Source organism: Ptychodera flava, chromosome 13 (genome assembly GCF_041260155.1).
Source record: "Ptychodera flava strain L36383 chromosome 13, AS_Pfla_20210202, whole genome shotgun sequence".
NCBI lineage: Eukaryota > Metazoa > Hemichordata > Enteropneusta > Ptychoderidae > Ptychodera > Ptychodera flava.
In genome coordinates this window covers 3759125-3783100 of record NC_091940.1, presented here as the reverse complement: position 1 = coordinate 3783100, position 23976 = coordinate 3759125, and the positions used below count along the sequence as shown (strand labels likewise).

Here is a 23976-nt window from a genome sequence, read left to right as displayed (position 1 = left end):
GAATATACATAAATGATTCGCGAAATTCCCCGTACGTCATTTAATCCCTTTCAAAGAACCAGACGAGACGTACCAAATACACGACAATCACTTTCGCTTTTGCGCATAGTTGCACCAGCCACATATGTAGACAGATCCTACCTTCTGTTTGACGGCTGCACCGCATAGTGGTGCCGTAATACCACTGTTGGTCCTGTAATCACACCACAAAGGAGCAACATTTCACGATTGACGGAATCAGACCAAGAGTGCGATTCAGTCGTTGCAAGGTAGGATTTCGTGCAGTTCGCTAGGGAAGTCATATCGTTACAATATTTCTATGTTGTTAGCTCTGTTCAGACCGATCCGATGTGACCTAAAGCAGTCGATATTTATGGTGAATCGTATCGACATTGGATCGGGGGGGGGGGGGGGTGGCTGAATGTGATAGAAACGTGAAAATTGCTGCACTATGCAAAATGAAACTCTCCTAATTCCAGAGTTCGTAGTGAACAGATTTAAGTTGGCACACAAAATGTAAAAGGGCAGCAGGTTTGGCCGCGGCAATAGTCTTTCACTTCGTGGCTACGGCTGCTGTATGGAGTTGGAATGCATACGGAAACATATACATGTAGGCTAGACAAACATAAATGTAGAGGTCATAGTCCATTTCAACAGGAAGCTATACAAGAGTAGGAAGACGGAGAGCACTAGAGGACACAATGTAATAGAAAAGTTAATGGTTTACGTAGCGAAAAAAAAATATTTAACAAATGTCAAAGCACTGATAAACGTGTCAAGTGCATCAGAAATAGATGGGCCGAATGCCTTTTTCACTGAGGGGACCCACAGATGTTTAAGCTGCAGTTCAGTTGCTTGAAAACCTCCATTGAAATTTCATATTAGCAACCTCTTCATACACTCTCATTTGAGCCAGGTGTACCCTAAGGGACCGTCTCAGATTGTCGCAGAAGTTCAAAAAGCGAAATTCATTCGTTTAGGGGGGGAGGGGGTTTGACCTCCATTCAATTAGTGAACTTCACTTTCGCACTTTTATTTTGTGATCACAAGTTTCGTGTGTTTATTTTAAATTAAAGAAAAACTGCACACTCATGCCAACAAATTTGTAACTGTTTCCATCTCGTTTGTGCCCCAAACACAATTTACCGATAGTAACATTGTATCCTAAACCTTTCATCTATCAAATTATACAAAGACAAAAAGTATCATTTTTTAAAATGGGCTGTTTATAAGCGTCTGCTCTAACCACTAGATGTCTTTATTGTAACTTGTTATGCACCTGGTCATAGTCGTTTTAATATGATTGAACATGCCCCCTTGTCAAAGTTTCTCGCTTATTTACCGCCCCTACCAAGTACAAATTGCGTGTTCACAAAGACAAAGAACAGCACAAGAGATGCAAAAAGGGAAAGTAAAATAAAATGAAACTTTTATGCGGTAAAATGCCCTGTTAGTACTCAAATCTGATCGATTACTTTAATTGTAATGTGGCTATAGCAAAATGCAACATTGTACTCTCAGGCAGACATGAACATTTCGCACTTTTGAAGTTTCGTTTAGGGGGAGGGGGTTCTGATCTAAACGAAGGAATTTCGTTTCTTGAACTTCTGCGACAATCTGAGATGGTCCCTAAGTTGCTCCATTTGCGCTAAATGCGTGAAAAGGAGGCGTGGCTCTATACAGAAGAAGTAAAAGGGTTCGTGGACAGTAGAAGTTCAACGGTAGCCTAATAGTGGTTTATGTTTCTTTATACATTGCGTACAGCGCACCCGACAGCGCATTGCATTGAAAATAATCTCAAAGTGGAACATGGAGATAAGGTGTAGAAATTATGAGGAAACAGTCTAGTCTCTTTACACGGACATCTAATGTCTGTCAGTAGACGTGCAGTCAACGTCATTTCGAGTTCTTGGTTTCGCAAATAAAGTCTAATGGCCTACTGTACCGTACTTTGCCGCTATCTGAAACAGTCAATAAGCTTACTTTCGCTTTCGAAATGTGTTCTCTTAATCACATAAACTCTGCTTAATATTGTGTAAGGAATAGAGAGAAATACACGAGGACGTCATCAGATGACATCATCTGGAAAATTCCCGTGTTACGCACGTACATTAACACCATAAGCTCGGTAACATTCATAAGAACACCTTCATATTATAACTACCTTCAAAGAAAAAGACTCATCTAGACTTTAACGCCCAAGCCTACCTGATTTCGTTGCCTGGCAGACCATGTAACTGTAAAGATCTGCGTCGACCAGTTGTGAAAACACTTAAATTAAAGAAATACAAATTTTCCATGAAATGCAAAATTTAAGTTAGCTGTAAATTGTAATCTAGTAGTAAAATTAAACGTGTACTTTTGGGATTAATAAGAATTTTACACCCATTTTATTCATTTATCTACATGAAGCGAAGGAAAAATTAACCATCCATGTAACTAAAGTATAACCCTGACCTATATACGAACTCACGCACGCGCAGCAGTGCATTGTCCTGAACTAAGCGGGGAAATTCCCTGCTGAGTCATTCCAAATGGAACTTGCGCAATACAGTAGCTATGACTCACTCCCACTGGGCAAAACAGAACGACATTCTATTCTCTCTCTCATTTGTTAGATAGATTCTGACTGAGCCGTACCGGAGCTCTTACAAAGACCCGTATCGGAACAGTTCCGAAGGTGCGGGTCTCGTTTCTGGATGTGAATTTTATCTGCTGGCTGGTCCATTTTCACTATGTTGGAGTCGTCGGAACGAGATTTTCCCCTACCCTACCGGAACACTGTTGCGCAATATCCCTATCAGGACGCAGCAGGAACTTTCCAGCAGGGAATTTCGCAATACCGCTTTCGCAATACCGGGCTTCAGTTGCTTAGTAACTTGTGATGTCATGTTCAATGTCTGTCATTCTACAGTTTTCAGAAAATCGTTCCGATAGGTTTCTGCAGAATTTTTTCTGAATCTAACTTTCATATCCATTCAATCCATAATATCGTAGATATCGCTCCAGCGGCGGACTAAATCCTTCTTGTTTTGTATTTCTAGCGCCTGATGAAATATATCCTGAATAAGTTCTGACTCCGGAGCCTCTCGTTCCGAAGGTTGCGCCTTTTCTTGTATTGTGTAAGCAGCTGTTTATATTGAACATAATAATGTTTATACTTCTCTCGCCTCTTTGCTACACCCGTTTTCCCTTGTATTACATCAATAACAACACCAGGTATAGGAGTTAAGGCTAACAGTACCGGAACTGTTGGAATTGCCGCTATTACAGCAGAGCTTACAAGAATTCCCTTAGTAATATTAAGAGCCATATCAATTCGACCCATTAATTTATAACTGCGACGATATGCAGCGCTAGTTCTTTCGATATAGTCAGCTAACTGTTCAACGCTTTCAACAACTGAGATGTGCATTTTTACTGTATATGTAAGGGATGATAAAAAATAATTGTAGTAATATAGAAATACAATATGGCAGAAGGAGGAGAAGATATACCACTCCAGGATTTCGATGATGCAAATTTAAATGATGATGATGACGCTACTGCTGGAACATTCTTTATAGAAGATGATAATGCTCTTGCGGAAGCCGATCCTTTTCAGGCTGGCCCGCAGGTGGGTCGTTTGACTGAACTTAGAGCAGATGAAAAATTAAGAATGGTTAATAAATTCTTAAAGGAGAATAAAATTACTGATCCGGATGCACTAAATGTATTGGTTATGGAATCTGAGATTAAGGGTGGAAAGCTGTATTATAAAAACCTCAAGCTGTCTAAAGATAGAGGAGGTGGATTTTATAAGCTCACCACATTAATGAGAGAAAAAGGAGGACATGAATTATGAGAGATGTATTAGGAGGTCGCTCTAGCGCAGAGCCCGAATATGTGAGTCGTACATTGTATTCTGAAGATGTGAAAAATGATAAAATACCAGCTGAGAAGATGACGCCAGAAGACATGGGTGTATACAGAGATGAACTGACAGAGTTACGGCAAGATGCTTCTGGTAATGCAGATAAAAATACAAGCTTTTGAAAATAAAATCGAACAATGGAACAATCTAAACCCTGAATATAAAGCTATTAATGATGAATTAAGGATTGCGAATATGCGTCTTGGCGAGCTTAACAATGAAAAAGTTAAAATAAGACTAGAGAAAAGAGAAGTTGAAAAACAATTAAAGGAAATTCCTGTAGAACACACCCAAGCAAAAGTAAAAGCTGAAAAAATACTAGCTGAACTCATAACAAGAGAAGCTAAAGTTGACAATCGAATTGAATACGAAACATGGTAAGATCAGTGAGGCACGTGAAAGTCTGGCTACGACTAGGTCTCTTCGTGATGTAATTTCCGATCCAGAATTGTCACTCAGGCTGAAGCTGACAGAGTTATTTAAACGAAATGGTATTACAATCGCTGCAATACTGACTGCCCTTGGAATGACAATATCAACAATTGCCCTGGCTGTGACTAAAGGAGGAGGAGGAGCGGGAGCAGGGGGAGGAGGAGCAAACGCAGGAGGTTCAGGTCCACCCAAAGTATATACAAAAGCGAAAGAAATTGTAAAGCAATTTGGCGAATGGTTAAAAACATTGGCTGCAAAAAGTGCTGCTGCAATACCAGGTTTAATCGGCTCCCTTGTCAGTTTTCTATTAAAAACAGCAGGATCGGTGGTCGGATTTGTCGGAGAACAGCTATGGATATTTTTAACTGGTTTAACATTAGTCATTATAAATAAAATTATGTATTAATATATGACACCCCTACGGCATCGACATGTTTGGTGAAAAGAATATTGCAAAGTTTCTTTCCAAAAATAAAGACCTGTTTGGTTTCTCTGTCGAATTGGAATGGTGCAAACTCCGACGAGTAAATCGACATATACTTCGAGCAAATCCAGGTGTCCGACTCAAAGATGATAATCTATATCATAACATTTTAGCTTTCGTGAAGGAATGTCAGAAGACTAACTTCTTTAAGCGACTAGAATTCATAGCTGTATTCCAGGATACTGAGGATGACCAAGAGGCTCATCATCTCCAAGAATATTGGGTCCTTCGATTGATTCGCGACACAGGCAATCGATTTATCTTTCAGTCAGACGGAAATATTTATGTAAAGATGTGATTTATTTTCTTTTTTCTTCTACTATATACATTACACGAAAATGGGGTACGATAGAACATTATCACCGACTTTCACCAACCGAATACCGAATGGAACGAAGTCAGAAAGAACTCATCATGTGATTGCTCATAATCCAAGTGAGGCAGATCCAGGCCAGACACTTATCATACGATGTCCGAAGTTAGAAAGCGGAGTACTCTTAGTTCCTAACACTTTCGACCTGGTTTTTGATCTCGAAGTAATGGGAGGTGGAACTACCCGTGTAGTACAAAATGTTGCAAAAAATTTGGTGGAGCGTATGAAACTCACATTTGAGGGTCAGACACTTTTCGATTTGAATAAATATAACCTTATTGAATGTTATCGCGATCTCTTCAAACATAAAAAGGAGAGAACGAACATGACACTGTACGGAATTCAGAACGAAAATCTAAGAAAATTAAGAAGCGGTGCGACCGATGCAGATGCCGCCGTCGTGGGCGATAAGTTACTTTTCGACACATATAAAACAAAATATGCTATTCGTCTCACTCATCCCCTCGTGACAGGTCATGGAGTTGCATATCCAAAAGCGTTAGGGAGTCATATTGAATGGGAAATTACGTTGGCACCCGCCCCCAATAATTGTCAGTAATCAGTTTATTACAACCAATTATAAATTAAAAAACATTCAAATGGAATACGAGACAATTTCTGACCTCGATCTCGCGAGGTCAACTGCTGGTTATTACAACGGTGGAAAAAGTTACCTTTACGAGCATATACATTATTTTAGAACAATCCCATTCAAAGAATCGGACACGGTTATCAATGAAAATATAAATGTACCACGACGTAGCATTAGAGGTATCGCTATACTCTTCACTAAAAATCAGAATCAGCAGAACTGAACAGTGAACTTTTCATTAACCCCTCCATTGAATCTGTGTCTGTATGATTGAAGGCATTGCAAATAAAGTGTACGCTCAGAAGATGATACCAAGACAATTTTGGCGAGAGGTGCGACGGTATTTTGCTGAAGATAAAGATTGGTGTGAAATTGATATAGATGAGGCCGATTATTTGAAGAATAAATTCTGTCTGTTTATCGATCTGCGTAGCTTTAAAGATATTGAGTTTCATGGAAATGGTTTAAAAGTAATGAACACAAAGGACGGAATTCAACTTGAGATCCTGAAGAAAGATACCGCGTGGGTTGGCGATGACGCTCACAATGATAATATATTTGCCCACATTTATGTTATCAGTGATGCCCAGGTCACTGTTGAAAATAGTAGATTAATGTCTTTACAATATTAACCATGACCCGTCGTCCGTCCTATCGGCCATGTTTCTGCCAGCCATTCGCCCGTGTCTGGATTATATAACTGCACACGTTTGATATCATTTGGCGCCATCATGATTTTACTACGCTTTTCACTACGGATTTCTCCAGCCTTTTTCCGTACAAACTGTACAAACTGTGCCGGCTCGGGCTCCTTCCCAGTTTCAAACAGATCTTTATAATCTTCAAAGTTCAAATGTTTTCTAACACAAACATCTTTCACCCCTTTATTTTTTTCGTCTCCGAAGTTGGAGTTCGAAAAGCATACACTTTCGAGCGTATGCCGACAAAATCAAGAATAGGTTCACCATTCAACTCATCTTTAAATTTACCTATCACTTTTTTATTAATCTTCGGAAAGTTGGGGACCACCATGGGACCGCTCATCCCACTAGTATCATATATAGACTTCTCACCATTCTTTTCCACATCTTCTCGGACTATATCATTGAAAGTGTGACGCGTGGCCGCGGATCCGGGAGGTATTGGTACACTGTAAACAAAACTGTCAGTATCCATGTAGGCTAATCGTATTCCAGGGAACTTGACCCGAAAGTAATTGTAATGCGTCTCATACATAAGCAGCTTAGAAAGTTCCAGTACTGCGGCGCCGATGAAAACTGGTTTTACATATCTATGCTCATCCGTTTTCAGTTCCAGTAGGGCACTGTCGCAGGAATCGCCATCCTCTTCGGAAGTTATGAAAGTTATATGTTTCATCTTTGGATTATACTTCTGAATCTTTTTACGGCCGGAACCGCGGTCCGAAAACAATTTAAAGTCTCTGTACTTTCGAACATCCTCTATTGTCTTACCGAACATTGCATTATTCATCAGCTTATAGAAATTCTTTTCAAATCTGTCCTCCCCTTTGCCCTCATTTTAGTGTTAAAGTCAATATATTTCGCGAGACATGGAGCTTCATCGAAAGCAAGCACCCGATAAATCTTTTTCAATCTCATTCCCATCCGAAGATAGAATTCCAGCAACTTGTAGTGTAAGACATAGGACTCTCTATCCATCACACTTGTAATCAGTCGACCGCCCTGCCTCGGAAATTCATAGTGATGCGGCGCTAATGGTAAATCCGAATGTTCTTCATGTAATTCGACCGGATATTCTAAGTCTACTTCTAGAAAACTTGGTGGAAAGGTGGCGTCGGGTCCCCAATCAAATCCTGCTCCGTCATTCTGAGCAGACCATTCTAACAATTCTTCCTTCGTCATCCAATGAAGTCCGCCCGTAGGCATTGCCTGACTCATTGCCCAGCCGTAGAGATTGTTTGCATCGAGATATTTTATTTCGGTCACCGGCTTCTCTGGATCGTAATTCCCGCCAGTGGCGCGGCCGCAGGATGATTGTCTGTAAATAATGAATATTACACTGGCTGATACCTCCTCGAATCCCCCTCTGTACGAAATTCATCTGCTCAGCATCTTGAATGAGCCCAAATTTATTACCCGTGTAAAGTAACATAGCATCCCATGTCAAGCCAGGCGCTGACATGTAATGGGCCGGATCTAACTTATATGCTTCTAAACATGTGTCACGGAAATTTTCAAATATATTTGCAAGAAGTAGAACGTCAGTCTCACAATAGAATTCCATATAATCACGAATCGTCTTACATCCAACTTCGTCCCATACTCTTAATGCATGTTCGTAATCGACTCTGAAATCCCTCTTCTGTCAATTCGCTATAAAATTCCCCCCTCTCCGGGAGCTCACCCTCTCCCAGTCTGTCAACCGAGTCTAAATATTCGTAGGGGAAGAAACCTTTCGCCCTTTGAATGTCCGGGTACGAAAGTGGGGCCGCCGTCCATCCGTGGTCCGGCACAGTTTTTGCCAACTTCGCCAATGACCCCATCATCAACTGAGCACTGTCCATAAACTTTATAGAAAATAAACGTCTCTTTATCTCCCTCTTCCCTCCGGCAACAACAATTGAGCCACTAAAAATAAATGTTTCGAGAGACCCATAATTCCACCATTGCTCGTCTTAGCTATTAAATTTGGCTCTTGTCCGGGACCATCATCTATTTCATGTAACTTTTTCAAAATAAAAGAACCATCGTATCCCTTGAGGTTGTGAAAGTAGATAGGAATGGTTCTCGACGGGCGACAACCCTCGCAATAGAAGGTCGCCTCCTCCTTCACTACTCGGTATCCTGCCGGCTCTCCACATGCAATACAGACTGGATCACATCCGTCGCGCCGGTAATTAGAAGGATCCCTCATCGGTATTATTTTCCAATAATACGATTTCGAATAATACTCGGCCCGTTCTTTATATCCTTTAGAAAGTCTGTAACACAGGAGAGACCTGTGAATGTTCTTTACCATAAACAGTGGGTCGGCCCGGGCCCCACCCCCGTTCCACCATAACATACGAAAGACAAATGGAATGTGTCGACCGGCCCCTTCTCAATAATTGCCTCAGTATCTGCATAGACGACGTAGGGGGCGGGGACCTTCTTCCGATGTCCTTCGAATTGACACACTTCCTTAGGAAAAACTGGCTGGGCGTCGTCTGTTCCACAGTACACCTGATGTATTTCTAATTCTTCTGTTGACTTAAAACCTCTTTTACAAACCGGGCAAATACACTTCTGTCTGCGCTCATTCTTTCGATTAGTATGAGAATTAAGAAGACGATTTAACGCAGTAATTGGAACGAAGTGAGAACGGCCGCCGTCGCCAACTATCAGTAAGATATTTGCTATTTGATCCGTTCCGACAGGGGCTCCGCTATATAACACAGTTATGTCGGACGGGGCTGGATCGGACTCGTGGATCTGAAACACTTGAAGTTTCGTGCCCGGATTTTGCTGCTCGAAGCGCCTGAATACAGTCAGATCGGCGGGCGTGGGAGTGGGTATTCCCTCCCAACAGTAGTCAGCAATAAATGGGATGTACGTATCCCATTTTCTCCTTACCTGACCACATTTCTTTTTGCGAAACTCAGGATCGACCAACTTTATACTTGCTACGACAGCATACTGAAAACAATTCTCAGCCCCACTGGTAGAATAAGATCGCTAACACAATGCTTATTTTTAACCATCCGGGAAGTTGGACTGTGCCAGCCCCAGCCCCGAGTAAAACTTCTACTAGAATTACTTCAAAATTAAGTATCTCCTCGAGAACGAGACCAGAACCCTCAACATTTTCAATTGTATCAAGCATACGATCGTAGCGATCTATTAATTGTTGCCCCACATCCGATCCCGATCCTCTTACATCTTTTGTGTATGTATCTTTTAATTTAACAGGCAATATACGAATTTGTGTATTACCAGTTTTCGGATCCGATAATTTGACTTTCATTTCGGTATAAACAGAGTACATCTTTCGTTCCGTTTCTTTAACCATACCTTCAATATCCACCAGCTCCCCGATATCCTTGACTCGCTTGACTTCAGGAAATTCTTTTCGTAAAACTGCATCATCGAATGCTTTTTGTAAGCGGTGCCTAACATCAATATCTCATCCATAATAATCTTTATGATATATACTATCCTAAAAATTTTAAAAAGAAAAAAAATAATTATTCTATGATAGGTCATCAAAATCCACTATAATATTTTTGTCAGCATTTATTTGTTTATATATCTCACCTAATCTTTCTAAGTCGACTAGTTCTTCCACATCTTGAATTTCTGGTTTATTAGGCGCAGCACAAAATATTAATCTCTCAACAGTGAAAGAAAGAGCACGCTTACTTAAGCGCGGTTTAAATGCTAAGAATTCTATCTTACTACCTTTTCGGATATTACGAGGTACAATAGCAGGATTTTCTCGGACTGGTAGTAACGGACTCACTGTTTTAAAACCGCAGTCAATTTCTTGAACCATATCAATACATGTAGCGCTTTTAAACTGAAATTTAAAATACGCCACTGGCTGCGCCCCGCGCTTCCGAGTATATTTTAGATGGATTGTAAAATCCGCAGGAATATTCTTGGAGTGAGCGGCTAGGCTTGCAGCATAACTTTTAGCAGTAGATGCATCGAAACTTTCACCTAGGGTACGGAATATTATTAAATCGGTAAACTTTTGAAGACTCGGTTGCCAACGGACACACACCCCATCGCATGTAGCAGGATCACCTCCCGAACCGTACTTAGGTCCGATGGGGAAAACTACTTCTAGCTCACTGTCTACGTATATGAAAGGATCTACATATTCACCAAATACTAATTTGCCTCCATCATCAATTTTGATGTTTTCTCCGGTTTCAAGTATTTTATTGCATCTGAAATAGAAAGGATTGCCATTGTCTTATCGTATATATCTTAATAAAAAAAAAATTTTAAAAAATTTCTATGATATAGTATCCCAAAATGTCATACATATTCATAAATGGACCAACTGGAAGTGGTAAGAGTTACGATGCAGTAAATTTGGATCCGTATCACGTACCAGAATTTGACACTAGTTTTTCCAGCAACATTGCCGACTTTTATAATGGGCGTGTCACCCCGTTTCGATTGCCGATTTTCAGAAACAGTTTATAGAACATACGCTTAGTTTACAATGTCAGGCTGGGAGGAGGAGGGAGGGGGATGGGGGCCTCCCTTCAGAACAATACATTATTTGTGACTCTTCCATAATTCAACATCTAACTTTTTCTAGAATCCGGGGCGTTTCCACGGAGTCGGAAGAAAAAAAGATTGTTTCTAGAGCATTTGACCATTTACCCAGTTCATTATCATATTCAAAGATATGCCTTGGGATTATTGCAGGCGGAATGTGTTGACTCGAGCCAGGTCATACGAAATCACCGTACCGCCTTAAAAGAACTAGAAGAGATTCACAACAAGTTCAAACAGACTTTCTTAGAAATTTGCCACGACTACAGACTTCCATGTTTGGTAATTCGGAACGCTCTTACCCCCCTCGTTCTCAAGAATATACTTAATCCAACAATTGATACCGAGACAGTCGGACCAGTAGAATATCCACGAGCTTTTGACTTTGGAATTGCATGGAGCGGCCCTTCGGCACGCGATAGCGGCAGCCAGGGATTTTTAATAGACGGTTTCAAGGAGGAGGAACTTGAAAAAGCGTACTTCCCACCTGGTCAAGAACAACTAGAACAACCTCGAGTCTCACTAAAGAACCTACACAAACTTCTTAACGCTTGTGAATCTGTGTGTGCTTATAATGCTTCGTTTGACCTACGAGCACTTGACATTATGAAACCCTACGGTTCTGTAACACCGGACTTTGAAGTTACTTGTCTATGGCTCATGTCAGTTGTGTACATTATACTTCAACCAGAACTTATAGATAAAGCTGAAAAAGGGGGACTCGAAAGAACGGACTATGGAACATGAGAAGTCGTTTTGAAGATCTTGCAAACTTAATATGTGCCTCCGGAGGAACCGAGGGGCCCCACCTCATCCACATACGGCCGAAAAAGATGCAGTAAGTGAACATTACTTACGACAGTACATGATAAATACTTGGCCAGGTGGGGGGTGGAAGTGGGGTGGTAAACTGACACTTTCGGCTTTCAAGAAATTAAGACTTTTTCCATGGTACTTATTGAATAACTTTCGTAAATACTTACGTTAGTACTTACGTAGTACTTACGTAGTACTTGACAAGTACCATGGACAGGAACTTACGAAGTACTTACGTAGTACTAATAACATTTTCCTCTGGCTCCCAACTATTGAAACTTTCTGGATAACCTTTCCATTTTATCAGATAATATTTCTTTCCTCTAATTTTTTTCGTCTTCAAAATTCGTTCTACTCTGTACAGCTCGTCGCGTTCCGAAAGGGCGCTCTGAAGTTCATCGGAGTAGAAAGTGCCGAGTATTTCCTCTCCATTCAGATCTTTTATTTTGTAAACTGGTGGCGTTCCCAAGCCAGCTGCGTACACAACTTTTGAAACCACGAAAATCTCCTCTGTCCAATTTGGTAAATATCCTTTCTTGAAAGTGGTCTTGTATTTTGTAATTCGGACCCGTTCTCCCGGCTTGAATTCAGGGTTGGCTCCCCCGGCTGCTAACTCAGGACCGAATAGTGTATAAAATGCCTGCCAATCGTTCTCCTCTGTTACGTCCCTGGGTTTCATTTTGATACTTCCGTGAACGGTGTTATTGTAATCTCAAGAAGGTGGGGTAGAATAGAAAGCCATTCACGTGTCTGTCTGTATGTAAAGTATTTCCACATCATCGTCTTAAGCGTCCGATTAAAACGTTCAACGACGCTAGCTTTTTGTCACTGTAGGTATGAAACCAGTGAATTCCCACCTCCTCCAACCATCCCTGCATTTTTCGGATTAGTAAATTCCGCCCTCATCTGTCTGAAGTTTGTCGGGCCTTCTTCCGGATTTCTTAATTATGTCTTGTAGTGCCTTCAGAGTATCATCTGCCGTTTTGACTGTATCGGCCTGGCCCATGCGTATTTACTGAGCACATCGATTACTGTTAGCATGTATCGAATGTTACGGTTCTCTTTTGCGAACGGGGGAGGGAATTCCACGAGATCCGCTTGCCACTGTGAGTCTATCGATGTTACAAAAACGCGTCGGCCGCCCGGAAGGCACCCCACGAGTACGAGGTACCGGTTTATGTAGATTATAGGTTAGCTGAGTTTTTAACCACTCCTGCACCTCTTTCTTGGTCACTTTCAGTCCGCTGGAGCGTGCTGCGTCATATAATTTTTGTACACCTCCAAAACCAGTTTTGGGTTGTAATATAATTCTCTAAGAGTGCCTTCGGGGGTGTCGCCTTTGGTGTTCCTATCGGTAGAGCCTTCAGCTTCCATAATTGCTATATTATACGAAAAATTTTATGCCGTACGGATGCCGTAAACGAAATACTAGTTTACTGAATTGTGTATTTTGCAATTGATTGATTAGTGAATCTGCCTTCTGTTTTGACATCCTCATTCCATATTGTTTTATAATAGAGTTGATGTCTATCTCGCTCGGTGTGAAAAATAGTACTAACATCTGTATGTTTTCCCTGAATGGTTTACTAATACTAGTATATTGTTGAGTCAGAACCCAGACAGATAATCTGTCATGTCTTGAGCTGAAAGCAATTTTGACTAAATTGTCACTGCGCTTCTTCATATCTTTGCACGCGGCGCAGTCGTCGAGTACTATTAAAGTGTTTGTACCGGCCCATTCCTTATGTACGAAGGCTAGTGTATCTTCCACAGCATCGTGTTCGACCGGAAGCACGAATACGTTGTCATCTGTGAAAATGAATCTTTTATTGTACGTTTCATTGTTCATGAATGTCGGACAAATGAAAACTATATATTCGAATTTCCTTAAGTACGGACCGGTGAGGAGGTCCATTACAAATTCTTGTTTTGCCAGAACCTATCGGTCCAGTTATAATCATGTTGAATGGTGGGGTTGCGAACATTTCCATCGGATCGGATCTATATACTGTAAATTAATGAATCTCTTCTAGTTCTTTTAAGTTACTGGCTCGAGTTAGAATATTCCAGTACCTACAATAGTAATGAATATTGCTAAAGATAGCAAACCAATTTTACCATATTCGTGAATAGGGTCTGCGCTGGTCACGGCTGCTGCCTTCGTTCCGAAGCGTTCCGAAGGGGGTGGAGGGCCTTGGGACCGAATCCGAGTCGTGTCATTGTGAGGTGACTCTCCGGGCTCGTCCTGCCACTTCACGGGATCCCCCCCCTCCCCTCCTCCTTCCATCTCGTGTACAGCACTTTCTCGAACTTCCGTGTTTATATCACCGTTCACTCCGAAGACCATAGATTCTGTTGCGTATTGCAATTCATTATTATAACCTGAGATTGCCGGGCCCGAAAGGATGACCATCTCAGACGGTAAGAGAAGTAAATTGGGCGAGACTGCCATATCAAGTTTGACACCAGTATTCATTATTGTGTCTTGATATCGCCTATAACTGATTACTTTGTCTGTATTACGAATTTCATCTTCGAGGAGAACGCCGAATTCTTTTCGGACTTGCTCTGCACTGCCAGTATCACCCACTATGGTACTGCGAATATTCGCTTGTGCGCCAAGTATGCAATATACGTAGGCTTCAAGGCTTTCGTTGAGGCGGGCGAGACCGGCCTTTGTTAGTCCCGAGTCTCCCTTCAGAGGAATGAAAACTATTATATTGTCCCTCCGATCCATCATTTCGGAAGAAATAATAGTGCGGTCGTTCTTTGTCGGACAGTACATGTTTTTTCTTTCCAAAAATGGTATGTGTATAGAAAACGCCTCCGTCGGCGGAGAGGAAAAAGTCATGACCGTTGTATATCGCTTTTGGCTGTCGAACGGGACCACGATTAGTGTAATATTCATATCATAACCAAGACCTTTATTTTGACCTTTTCGATAACGAAAGTCGGACTTCGTTGGACTTATATTTCCAAATTCAGTACATAGAAGTTCATATTGGACGAGATTGTACGGATTGTCGCCCGCTTTGAAGGTGGGGGTATCGTCTGGAAGTGCAACGCCCATTTCGTGAAGGATCCGACGTATTGTAAAGTATACATGGAAACGGCAGAATGATCGTATTTGGGGCGGAAATTTCTTATCAAAGAGATGGGCGAATGATATACCACAACCAGTAGTGCTACACCATACAGCGAAATTCAGTTGCTGGTCCCAGTATTTCATCTTTGGACTGCCCAGCCAGACATTACTTTCTTTGCTGTTCTATGAGTGATTACGTTATCTTTGAACACATCCCGTGGATGAAAAGTAAATTTATCTGTCGGCGTTACATATATTTCTAAGTCCATGAGAATAGGTTTTATTCCCCCGTCGGTTTGGAAGGGGGGTATCAGCATGCTGTACTGCGGTATGCTCGTCTTATTCAATTGAAAAGCAACTGGGAATAGGTCTGTACTCATTATTCGTGTTTCTATATACAGATAGATTTAAATGGAGGAGAATTTTTCCGATCCTTCGGAATCGTACTAACATTCCAGACCATGTTAATCATTATATTTCGGATTCAGGTTTAAACGAATTTTTATTTTTTACTAAGAATAGATAACATACTGCAAACAATGGAGAATTTAATAAAGTCATCGGCAAATACAACTGTGGCACTACCAACCGCAGCGTCGGACAATAATCGATCCATAATAGAGACAAAACGTGAAAAAATACTCTGTGTCATCGCAAGTGGTCAAAGTAAGTTATTTTTGGTAAGGAGATTACAGTTGTTGACGTAGAAAAATGGAGAGATGAAACGGTGAATAAAGCATTTAAAGTCTATGAAGCGAAATACAGTTCTCTTATAAGTGATAACATCACTCAAAGTTTCATAGATCTAGGAGCCCGCGCAATCAGTCAGGTAGTTCCAATCGATGATCGAACAAACTATGCCACTGATCTTAAAAAGGATTTTATTCTAAACAGTGAAATAAAAAGATTATCAGGACGGATAGCGTACACGTGGGGCCCCATATTGCTCTAATTTCCACCGGTTTAATTACGGGTAAACATTTAAATTTTAAAAAAATCGGGTTTAATATAGTACCTGAAATAAATGGATTCACTTCGCCGACTCAGCAAACGCTTCCGCCAGGGACTCCGTCAGCAGCCCCGCCGACGGAGCCCACACCGCAAACGACTCCGTCAGGGACGATCTTCCTACGCCACAGCGCAACATAGAGAAAGTGACGTTACCGCCGAAGCATCCAGGGAGAGTTGCTGCGGGCAAGAAATTAGCGGAATGGAACAGGAAAACAAGGAGAAGAAACTAAAAGCAATGAAGGGGGAGGGAGGGGAGGGAGTGATGCGGTAGCGACAAACTGTATAAGCCTACCTCCTACAATGAAAGAACAGTGTGATAATAATTCACGCTGGTATAATAAATGTTATCTTGTTTTAGGAATTGTGGGAGTTTCATTGACTGCATTAGGACTATATTGGGGGCGTGCTCGACATACCCCCTGTCCCGTTAATCGATCGAGTCCAGATCGGAAAGATCCTCCCCAAAATAAGAAAGCGGAAAAAACAGAGCCAGTAGCGGCTCCGGGGGCCAGCTCCTCTACATTGTATGAGATGGATTAACTCCCCATATTTTTTTATTTTTTATTTTATATACTAGTCAGCAATCATGGATATTAAAACAGTTGTAAACACAATGTACGATGGTATTGTAATCGCAGGACTTGCGATGGGATATCTTATGATCTCCAGCAAATTTCTGAAAATAGAGGTTGGCGATCCAAGTCGTCCAAATTTGACTCGATTGGCAAAATTAGGTGGTGCGACTGCTGCTGCGGTTGCGACCAAAGATCTCCTTGAACAGAAAAATATTATTCCTGCAGAACCTTATACTGTGTAATGGGCACCTTCGGAATAATAATAATATTCATCGAACATTTATACTTAGTAATATATACAGCGCACAACAATGATCATTTGGATTGAAAGCAAAAACAGGTGAACCTGTTACTGTTAATTTTACCCTTGTGATGCACGACACAGTTTTACGAAGATAAGACCTGCTAGAGTGCGGAATGCGTGAAGCAGAAGACAGAGTTACGAAGAATAAAGACTGCTAGAGTGGGACTATATAATTCATGGCATAACATAACATCGACGAATAATGTAATAAAATATCAAGAAGGTGACCAACCGAAGAAGACTAAATCAATACGTCCAGGTAACTACAATATCGATACGTTAAACAAAGCAATCGGGTTGAAGCAAAAAATTAATTTTGAAAAACATCTGCCGACAAACCATGTTTATCTAACTTTGGCTAAAGATATTAAAGTCTATTTCAATGCCACAGGTAGCTTCGCCAACGTCGTCGGCTTTTCAGATAAACCTGAGGACAACCCAGTTATAAAAAGTACTATGAGTCCGAAGAAAGTGGATTTCTTAACAGTCACTAAATATATAGTTCATTCAGATGTAGTCGATGTTACTGGAAATTATGTTTCATTTGGTTCGGGTGCCTCCGGAGGATACATACAGGGGAAAGTATCGAACTGTTTACAAATACTTCCCATCCGGGATACGAGAGAAATAAGTGAAAAGGTTACTTACGATTTTAAAAACGGAGCAATTTCTATGCCATTGAGAAAAGGGGGAGATTACATGAATTCAATGCGTATCTGGATAACAGATCAGGATGGGAACATGATCGATTTCAATAACTGGCCAATTAGCTTTTGTATTGAATTATTGTAGTCCCGAAGCTTCCGAGGAGCCCCTACCGGTGTAACCCTATCGGAAGATAAACCATCCCACGACTAATCCTCCAGCAATATAGATCATCTCATATTTCTTTTGCTCAGGACTGGGTTGATAATAATCTGAGAATTGCGCTAACGCTTGCGCTGGACTTGACGTAGAGTTGCTTTGCACCGCTTCTGCTTCTTCCAGGATTTCTGCATCTGTATCTCTTAATTCTGCCGCAGCATGTGCATCCTTTGCTTGATTTTCTCTTTCCCAGTCAGCCTGTAGTAATCTTTTTTCTGACCAGACGTTGCGATCATGTTCAAATTTTTCTAATGCTTTATCATGTCGGACTTTCTCTTCAATAAGAGCCTCACCATTCCCAGAAAGCTTTTGTCCGATAATATTTCCTCCTGTGAATGCCGTTGCATTTAATACAGCACCGAGAACTGTCATTCCTATAGCTGAAGCCATGATGTTATTGTATATTACAAGGTATTATTTTAATTTTCACTGTATATAGGTCCCTACGGAGTATGTCTGATCCAAGTGGCTTCGGTCTAGGTACAATTCGTATGCAAAATCTTGAGCTTGAAGATCTGAGTGATGTTAAAGTTAACAATAATACTAAGATGGCTGCTAATCATAATAAGGATTACGTCCTTCGTTATAAAGACCGCGAAAAATATTTCGTTTTAGCCAATGCCGCGGGCCACCCCACGAGCATGCTGTAGAATTTCCGAACTTAAAGACATTGATGAAACTGTAATTGACGCCACAAAGGCTTCGAATGATTCTACTCCTTTTGCTCTGACATGGGATTCGGCTAGTCAGAAATTCATGCCTTATAATGTGCCGCGTAACATCTTAGATATATTGGATAGTGAAATTGCAGGAGGTGTTGCTGAACCACCAGGAACTCCGAATGTGATTTTTTTTGATAGCAATGTAAACAAATATAAATTGTTAGATTTTCGTAGTTGGCTTACTCCTACGAATCCATACATTGCACTTCTTGGTATACCAATTCATCTTAAAATTAGTCCTCTTAATACAATAATGAAGGCAGATAATACACTAAGAAGGTGGATAAACGAGGGGGAGAATTATTGCTCGTATACAGCTAGCGGAGTTCCAGTTAGATTATTTTGGGACACAACTTTAAAGAAACTGGGTCTTAAAAGTGTCGGTGATGAGGCAGCTGTTCTCACTTTACAGACAGTAAATCAACAGATGACTGATAATATGAAAATACTTCAACATGGTACAGTTCTCATTAGATGTGTAAAGTTAGCTACTGGAGATGAATTTGACGATTTGGTGGATATTATGCTATGAAAACAGATAACAGAACAACTTGTGATATTATCATAAGTATTGATAAAGATCGGGGAGGGGAAATGAGTATTGAATGTTTTGTTGGTGGGAATAGAATAGAGAACGACTTAGGAACTACATTTGTACGTAGAGATAAAAGAGTGAACACTTTAGATATCAGTACCATTCATCTGAAACGTCTCATATTATTTGAAGTAATGGTCTTCCGTCACATTTAAGTTCAGAGGAAATTACTAAAATTTTATCTATCAGGTGAACAAGTTCGTACCGATAGGAACTTCGGTTCAGACCTCAGTCATGCAGTTGGAAAAAATTCACATCAGCTAGACTCCGCGACTGGCCGGCCGGATGACAACGGGTCCTTATATAGGCTAGTTTGATGGTGATGACTCACACGGAATTTCCCGTACACCTTCGGAACGTGTATAAACATGCTCAGCAGGCCCGCTTAGTTCAGGACAATGCACTGCTGCACGTGCCGTGAGTTCGTATATAGGTCAGGGTTATACTTTAGTTACATGGATGGTTAAATTTTCCTTCGCTTCATGTAGATAAATGAATAAAATGGGTGTAAAATTCTTATTAATCCAAAGTACACGTTTAATTTACTACTTAATCTTGTTTGCAATTAGCCTTATCCTTGCTGCTGAAGCTAAAATCTATTTCGTATCCTCTGCAATATAGATTACTGAGGTATTATTAGAGGCCAGATATCCGAAAAAGTGGTTGAATTACCAACAATGGATGAAGGTGAATTCAAAGTTGATAGTGAGAAAACTAAAACCAACAATGCTGAACTGGATCCTGAAATCGATGACACCCAACATGCATCTGTAACAAAGACAGATGACAAAGATCAAACAGGAGGAGAATTGATCGGTGATGAAGATGATAAGGAGAGTGAACCGATGGACTGTTCAGATCAGACGATGGCAGAGGTAGATGCTGCCAATTCTGGTGAGGATGAGTTATCAACATCGGAAAAGCAAAATTCTCAGCCAACCAACGATGTTGACTTGTCAAGGTGTCTGGAAACGTTACACTATTCAAACGAGACTCCAGAAGGGCTGAAAGTATCGATCTACATCGCCGATATAACTCACGAGGATACAGATGTTATCGTGAACGCAGCAAATTCTAGTCTACAGCATGGCGGAGGCGTGGCATGGGCTATCGTACAGACCGGTGGTGAGATAATCCAGGAGCAGTCAAACTGTATCGTCGACACGTATGGTCATTTGCCTGTCGAGACAGTCTGTCATACCACCGCGGGAAATTTGAAAAGTAAACATGTCATCCATGCTGTTGGACCGATCTGGAGAGAAGATAAACGACGTTGTAAAGAGCAACTCTTCACCTGCTTATGAAAATATTTACATATGCATCACGGATCTTGAAAGCAAAGTCACTGGCGATTCCTGCTGTAGGAGCAGGTACGTGATGCTGTAGTGTGGTACATTAGATGATACTGTTGTAGTAAAATAGATCCCGTCTATGACATGAATTTGTCATTTAGGGTGATTTATAATTAGGTCTACGTTTCTGTTAGACTAACTTGACACTACACATCGTGAAAATAAATCGTGAAGCATTAATTTCAACCTGATCAAACTGTGTAAATGAGAACAACAGTTCTCTCTGAGATCGAAAAGTGCTGCATCATTGACAGTGATGCTGAGAGCTTCATATAATTAGGCCCTACATGTATAAATCCAGTGATTTCTTGATCAAAATGACGATGTTAAATCCATTTTTTTTGCAAATTTGACTTATTTTGTTCGTTTCTCCCTTCCAGGTCTATATGGAATACCTATTAGTATTTGTGCACAAATTTTCCACAGAGCAATAATCGAATTTTCATCTAAACGTGAGGAAAACACGATCCTGGAAGACATCCGTATCGTTCTCTATGATGTAGAAGCAACGGGCGAATTTCTGCTAGAGTTTTGTAACACTGAACCTGATGATACCGATGCTTTAGGGCTCAAAATCGATCGTTCCAAACTGGATCAGGAATTGAGCGACCTTGAACCAATTACCGTCGCCTTACCAGATCGTTCAACTGAGCTACATGACAACGCTACATATTTACCGGGCAGCATACACAAGAAGTCAACTGGAGGAGTCGTTCTGCTCAGTACGAACGTGAAGAAAATAAACCCGGCAATGGACAGAGATAAAATTGCAACGTCCGTGACAGCGGGGGGCATATGTAAAATATGTTCAAAGGACAAAGCAAGCTTGAAGTCGATGAACTGCTGTAAGGAGACTCTGTGTGATAACTGTTTCAAGAATCATTTTAAACGTAAAGGAAAGTGTCCATTTTGTACTACGCTGGTCTTGGTGATAGAGGGATTGCAACCTCCAGACGGTAAAATGGATTTTAAAAAAGAAAGCGAATATGATCTGCCTGGATACGAGAACGCTGGCTCCATTGTTGTTGATTATTATTTTCCTGATGGAGTCCAAGAGGTGAGACGTCTTCCAATTTTTAATGATCTTCAATCTATACTCATCTACTCATCCTGTAAAACTACAAAATAAATACTAGTAAACTATTTCATCATATTTCATTTCCAAACATTTCTTCCATTGTGCCTACACAGACATGCTAATGCACAGATATAACAATACTCTTCATACTCAAATCTAATCCATCGAACGACTAAAATCGTCTTCATACTTTCCGACGTTCTGAAAGTACCAACATCGACGTATTTTCCGAAAGTAACTACATCAGATCTTTCAGTGTTTTTAACAATGACTAAAGTTATGTGGAAATCTGTCCTCTATTGTATCAGAAAGGTCATCCAAATCCCGGGAAGCCTTATAATGGTATGAGACTCAGAGCTTACCTACCGGCAAACGGACACGGTTTAGAAGTCCTGACACTTTTACAGAAGGCTTTTGACCATCGCCTCCTGTTCAAGATTGGAACGACAGAAAATGAAAACAGTGTGGTTTCAAATGATGTACACCACAAGACAAATCCAGCTGGAGGACCTGCTAAGTAAGTTTTTATTACCGTTCAATGCCGTTACTCTCCGATATTTTCAGTGTTGTTAGGGATTGAATCTGTCTGATACTCGACCATATGTTTGGTTGTGCATTTAATTTTGAGAAGGCCATTCGCTGTGCAAGTTTGATAAATTATCATTTAATACAAATAATACATGTAACCGTTATTTCGAGAAACCGACTCAGATATTGACCGTGATTACACAACAAAACTTAACTGTGCAAAACCTAAAATAGATTAGCGGATGTGTTCTCAACAAACTTGAAATCATCTTTGCTACAAAGATTGACATTTTACTGAAGATACCTTTTGATCCGGGTATCTTTATCTTACTTGTCTTTGATTGACTGTTGACGCATTATTTATGACAACTTCTACTTGTTTTCACAGCCATGGATATCCTGATTCAACGTATCTAGACAGAGTTAAAGAAGAACTTGCAGCCAAAGGAGTCCAGTAGGGGAATCATTGTGTCACAGGCATCGTTGGAAGTGTATAGTGGCATCCTATAAGAACCATTGCATGTATTCTCCTTTCTTAAAGATACCCAGTTTCATTTCTAAACCGGAGACATTACCGTCAGATATCACCATATGTTATTACTTTTAAATGTGTTAGCTTTGTTTTTCAGATTCTATTGTAGTCACCATAAAGTGGCCGATTCTCCCTCTATAACGCAGACTACCGACCAATGTACGTGTGAAAATACGTGAATGCGTCGGTAGGGACAATTTACATTTTTTAGTGTGCTTTAAAATTTATTTTATTTACAAAGAAACCAACAAATTTAAAATGAAATACATTTTCATTCGGGCAAAGTCACCAATCTTGCATCTTTCATTGTATCTGAGTAAAGCCGTTGGTGGCGTTCATGAAGGTTATTTTATTATTGGTAAGTACGTCCAGCAGGTACATGTTTTAACACAGGGCAAGTAAATTCACTAAATGAACTATGAGAAGGATTTGATAGACTTTAGCTTTTCAATGTATGACAGCAGTCTACAGGGTCCATCACTTGCTTGTCTACGGACGACTTGTTTGTTACACTTGTTTGGATGGATGGCCTGCTACGTATGGCGATGCTTTGGTCAACTAGCACTTTCATTTGTGATATACCAATATACAAAATGAATCAATGTGAAAATGTACATTTTAAAATGGTTTTTGTCCATGTATTTGAAAGATTTACCTTTTTTAATTTTTTGCTAAACACAGGCAAAACAGCTCTTTAGGGTCGTTCATAATATTTTTTTAGTCATTGAAAAGTAAACACAAGGTACAGACACGTGGCTGTTTGATTACGTTCGAGTTGCTACCTGCTCTCAGACTGAATAAAATCGACATTGTAAATTTGCCTCTATCTGTGGACTTAAGATTCATGATATACTTGATACCCCGCTTGTATTTAAATAATTCCGTATCTACAACTAGCTTTGATAATGAAGGTTTACACATTTTTGAGTGTGTCCGGCATCTTTGTGATGCATTCTTTGTCATAGAGAAATTACATATGATGAAATTCCGATAAATCGACAGTTAAATAGGCGTTTCTTCTATACCATAAATTGTACCATGCAGCAAATAATGTTAGCATGCGGTTACATGGACAAAGTTTATTATTCGTTTAGTAATTGCACGACTGCTTGTAATTCTATCAACGTACGACCTGAGAAACATTTATACTGCTCTGCAATTCTAGCACTATACTCCGGTACCGTGTGGGGAGACGCGCAAGTGTCTCAGAGAGACAGAGACAGAGAGATGATTATATTACTGTTGCTTATTATTGATTATATACCAGCAGGGTTGACCAACTCAAACTTTTCGACAGCGTTGAAGTATTCGTATAGTTGTATTTCATTACAATTGTATTTAGAGTATTACATGCCTGTGAAAAGGGAATAAATATATCCTGAAACCAATTTTAGGACATAAATTCCGCGCACATTTCTTTGTGTCAAACTGAAAGTGGTTGGTGTTTGTTGGCAAATTACAGCTGTCAACT

At 40.4% G+C, this 23976-nt stretch overlaps 1 protein-coding gene across 1 annotated transcript; it reads left to right on the top strand.

Moving 5' to 3' along the window:
* Positions 1 to 23893, top strand: LOC139147128 (probable E3 ubiquitin-protein ligase DTX3). Its single transcript, XM_070718033.1, has 5 exons — positions 1 to 269; positions 19637 to 20385; positions 20748 to 21424; positions 21754 to 21962; positions 22362 to 23893. Exons 2-5 carry the CDS (start codon positions 20316 to 20318, stop codon positions 22429 to 22431), a joined length of 1026 nt encoding a protein of 341 aa, XP_070574134.1. The 5' UTR covers positions 1 to 269; positions 19637 to 20315; the 3' UTR covers positions 22432 to 23893.
* Positions 23894 to 23976: the final 83 nt, after the last annotated feature.

Coding starts and splice junctions, on each gene's coding strand:
- LOC139147128 (XM_070718033.1), top strand. CDS start 20,316: ATGAAAATATTTACATATGCATCACGGATCTTGAAAGCAAAGTCACTG. Junction 21,425..21,753: donor TTCCTGATGGAGTCCAAGAG/GTGAGACGTCTT, acceptor CTATTGTATCAG/AAAGGTCATCCAAATCCCGG. Junction 21,963..22,361: donor CCAGCTGGAGGACCTGCTAA/GTAAGTTTTTAT, acceptor TTGTTTTCACAG/CCATGGATATCCTGATTCAA.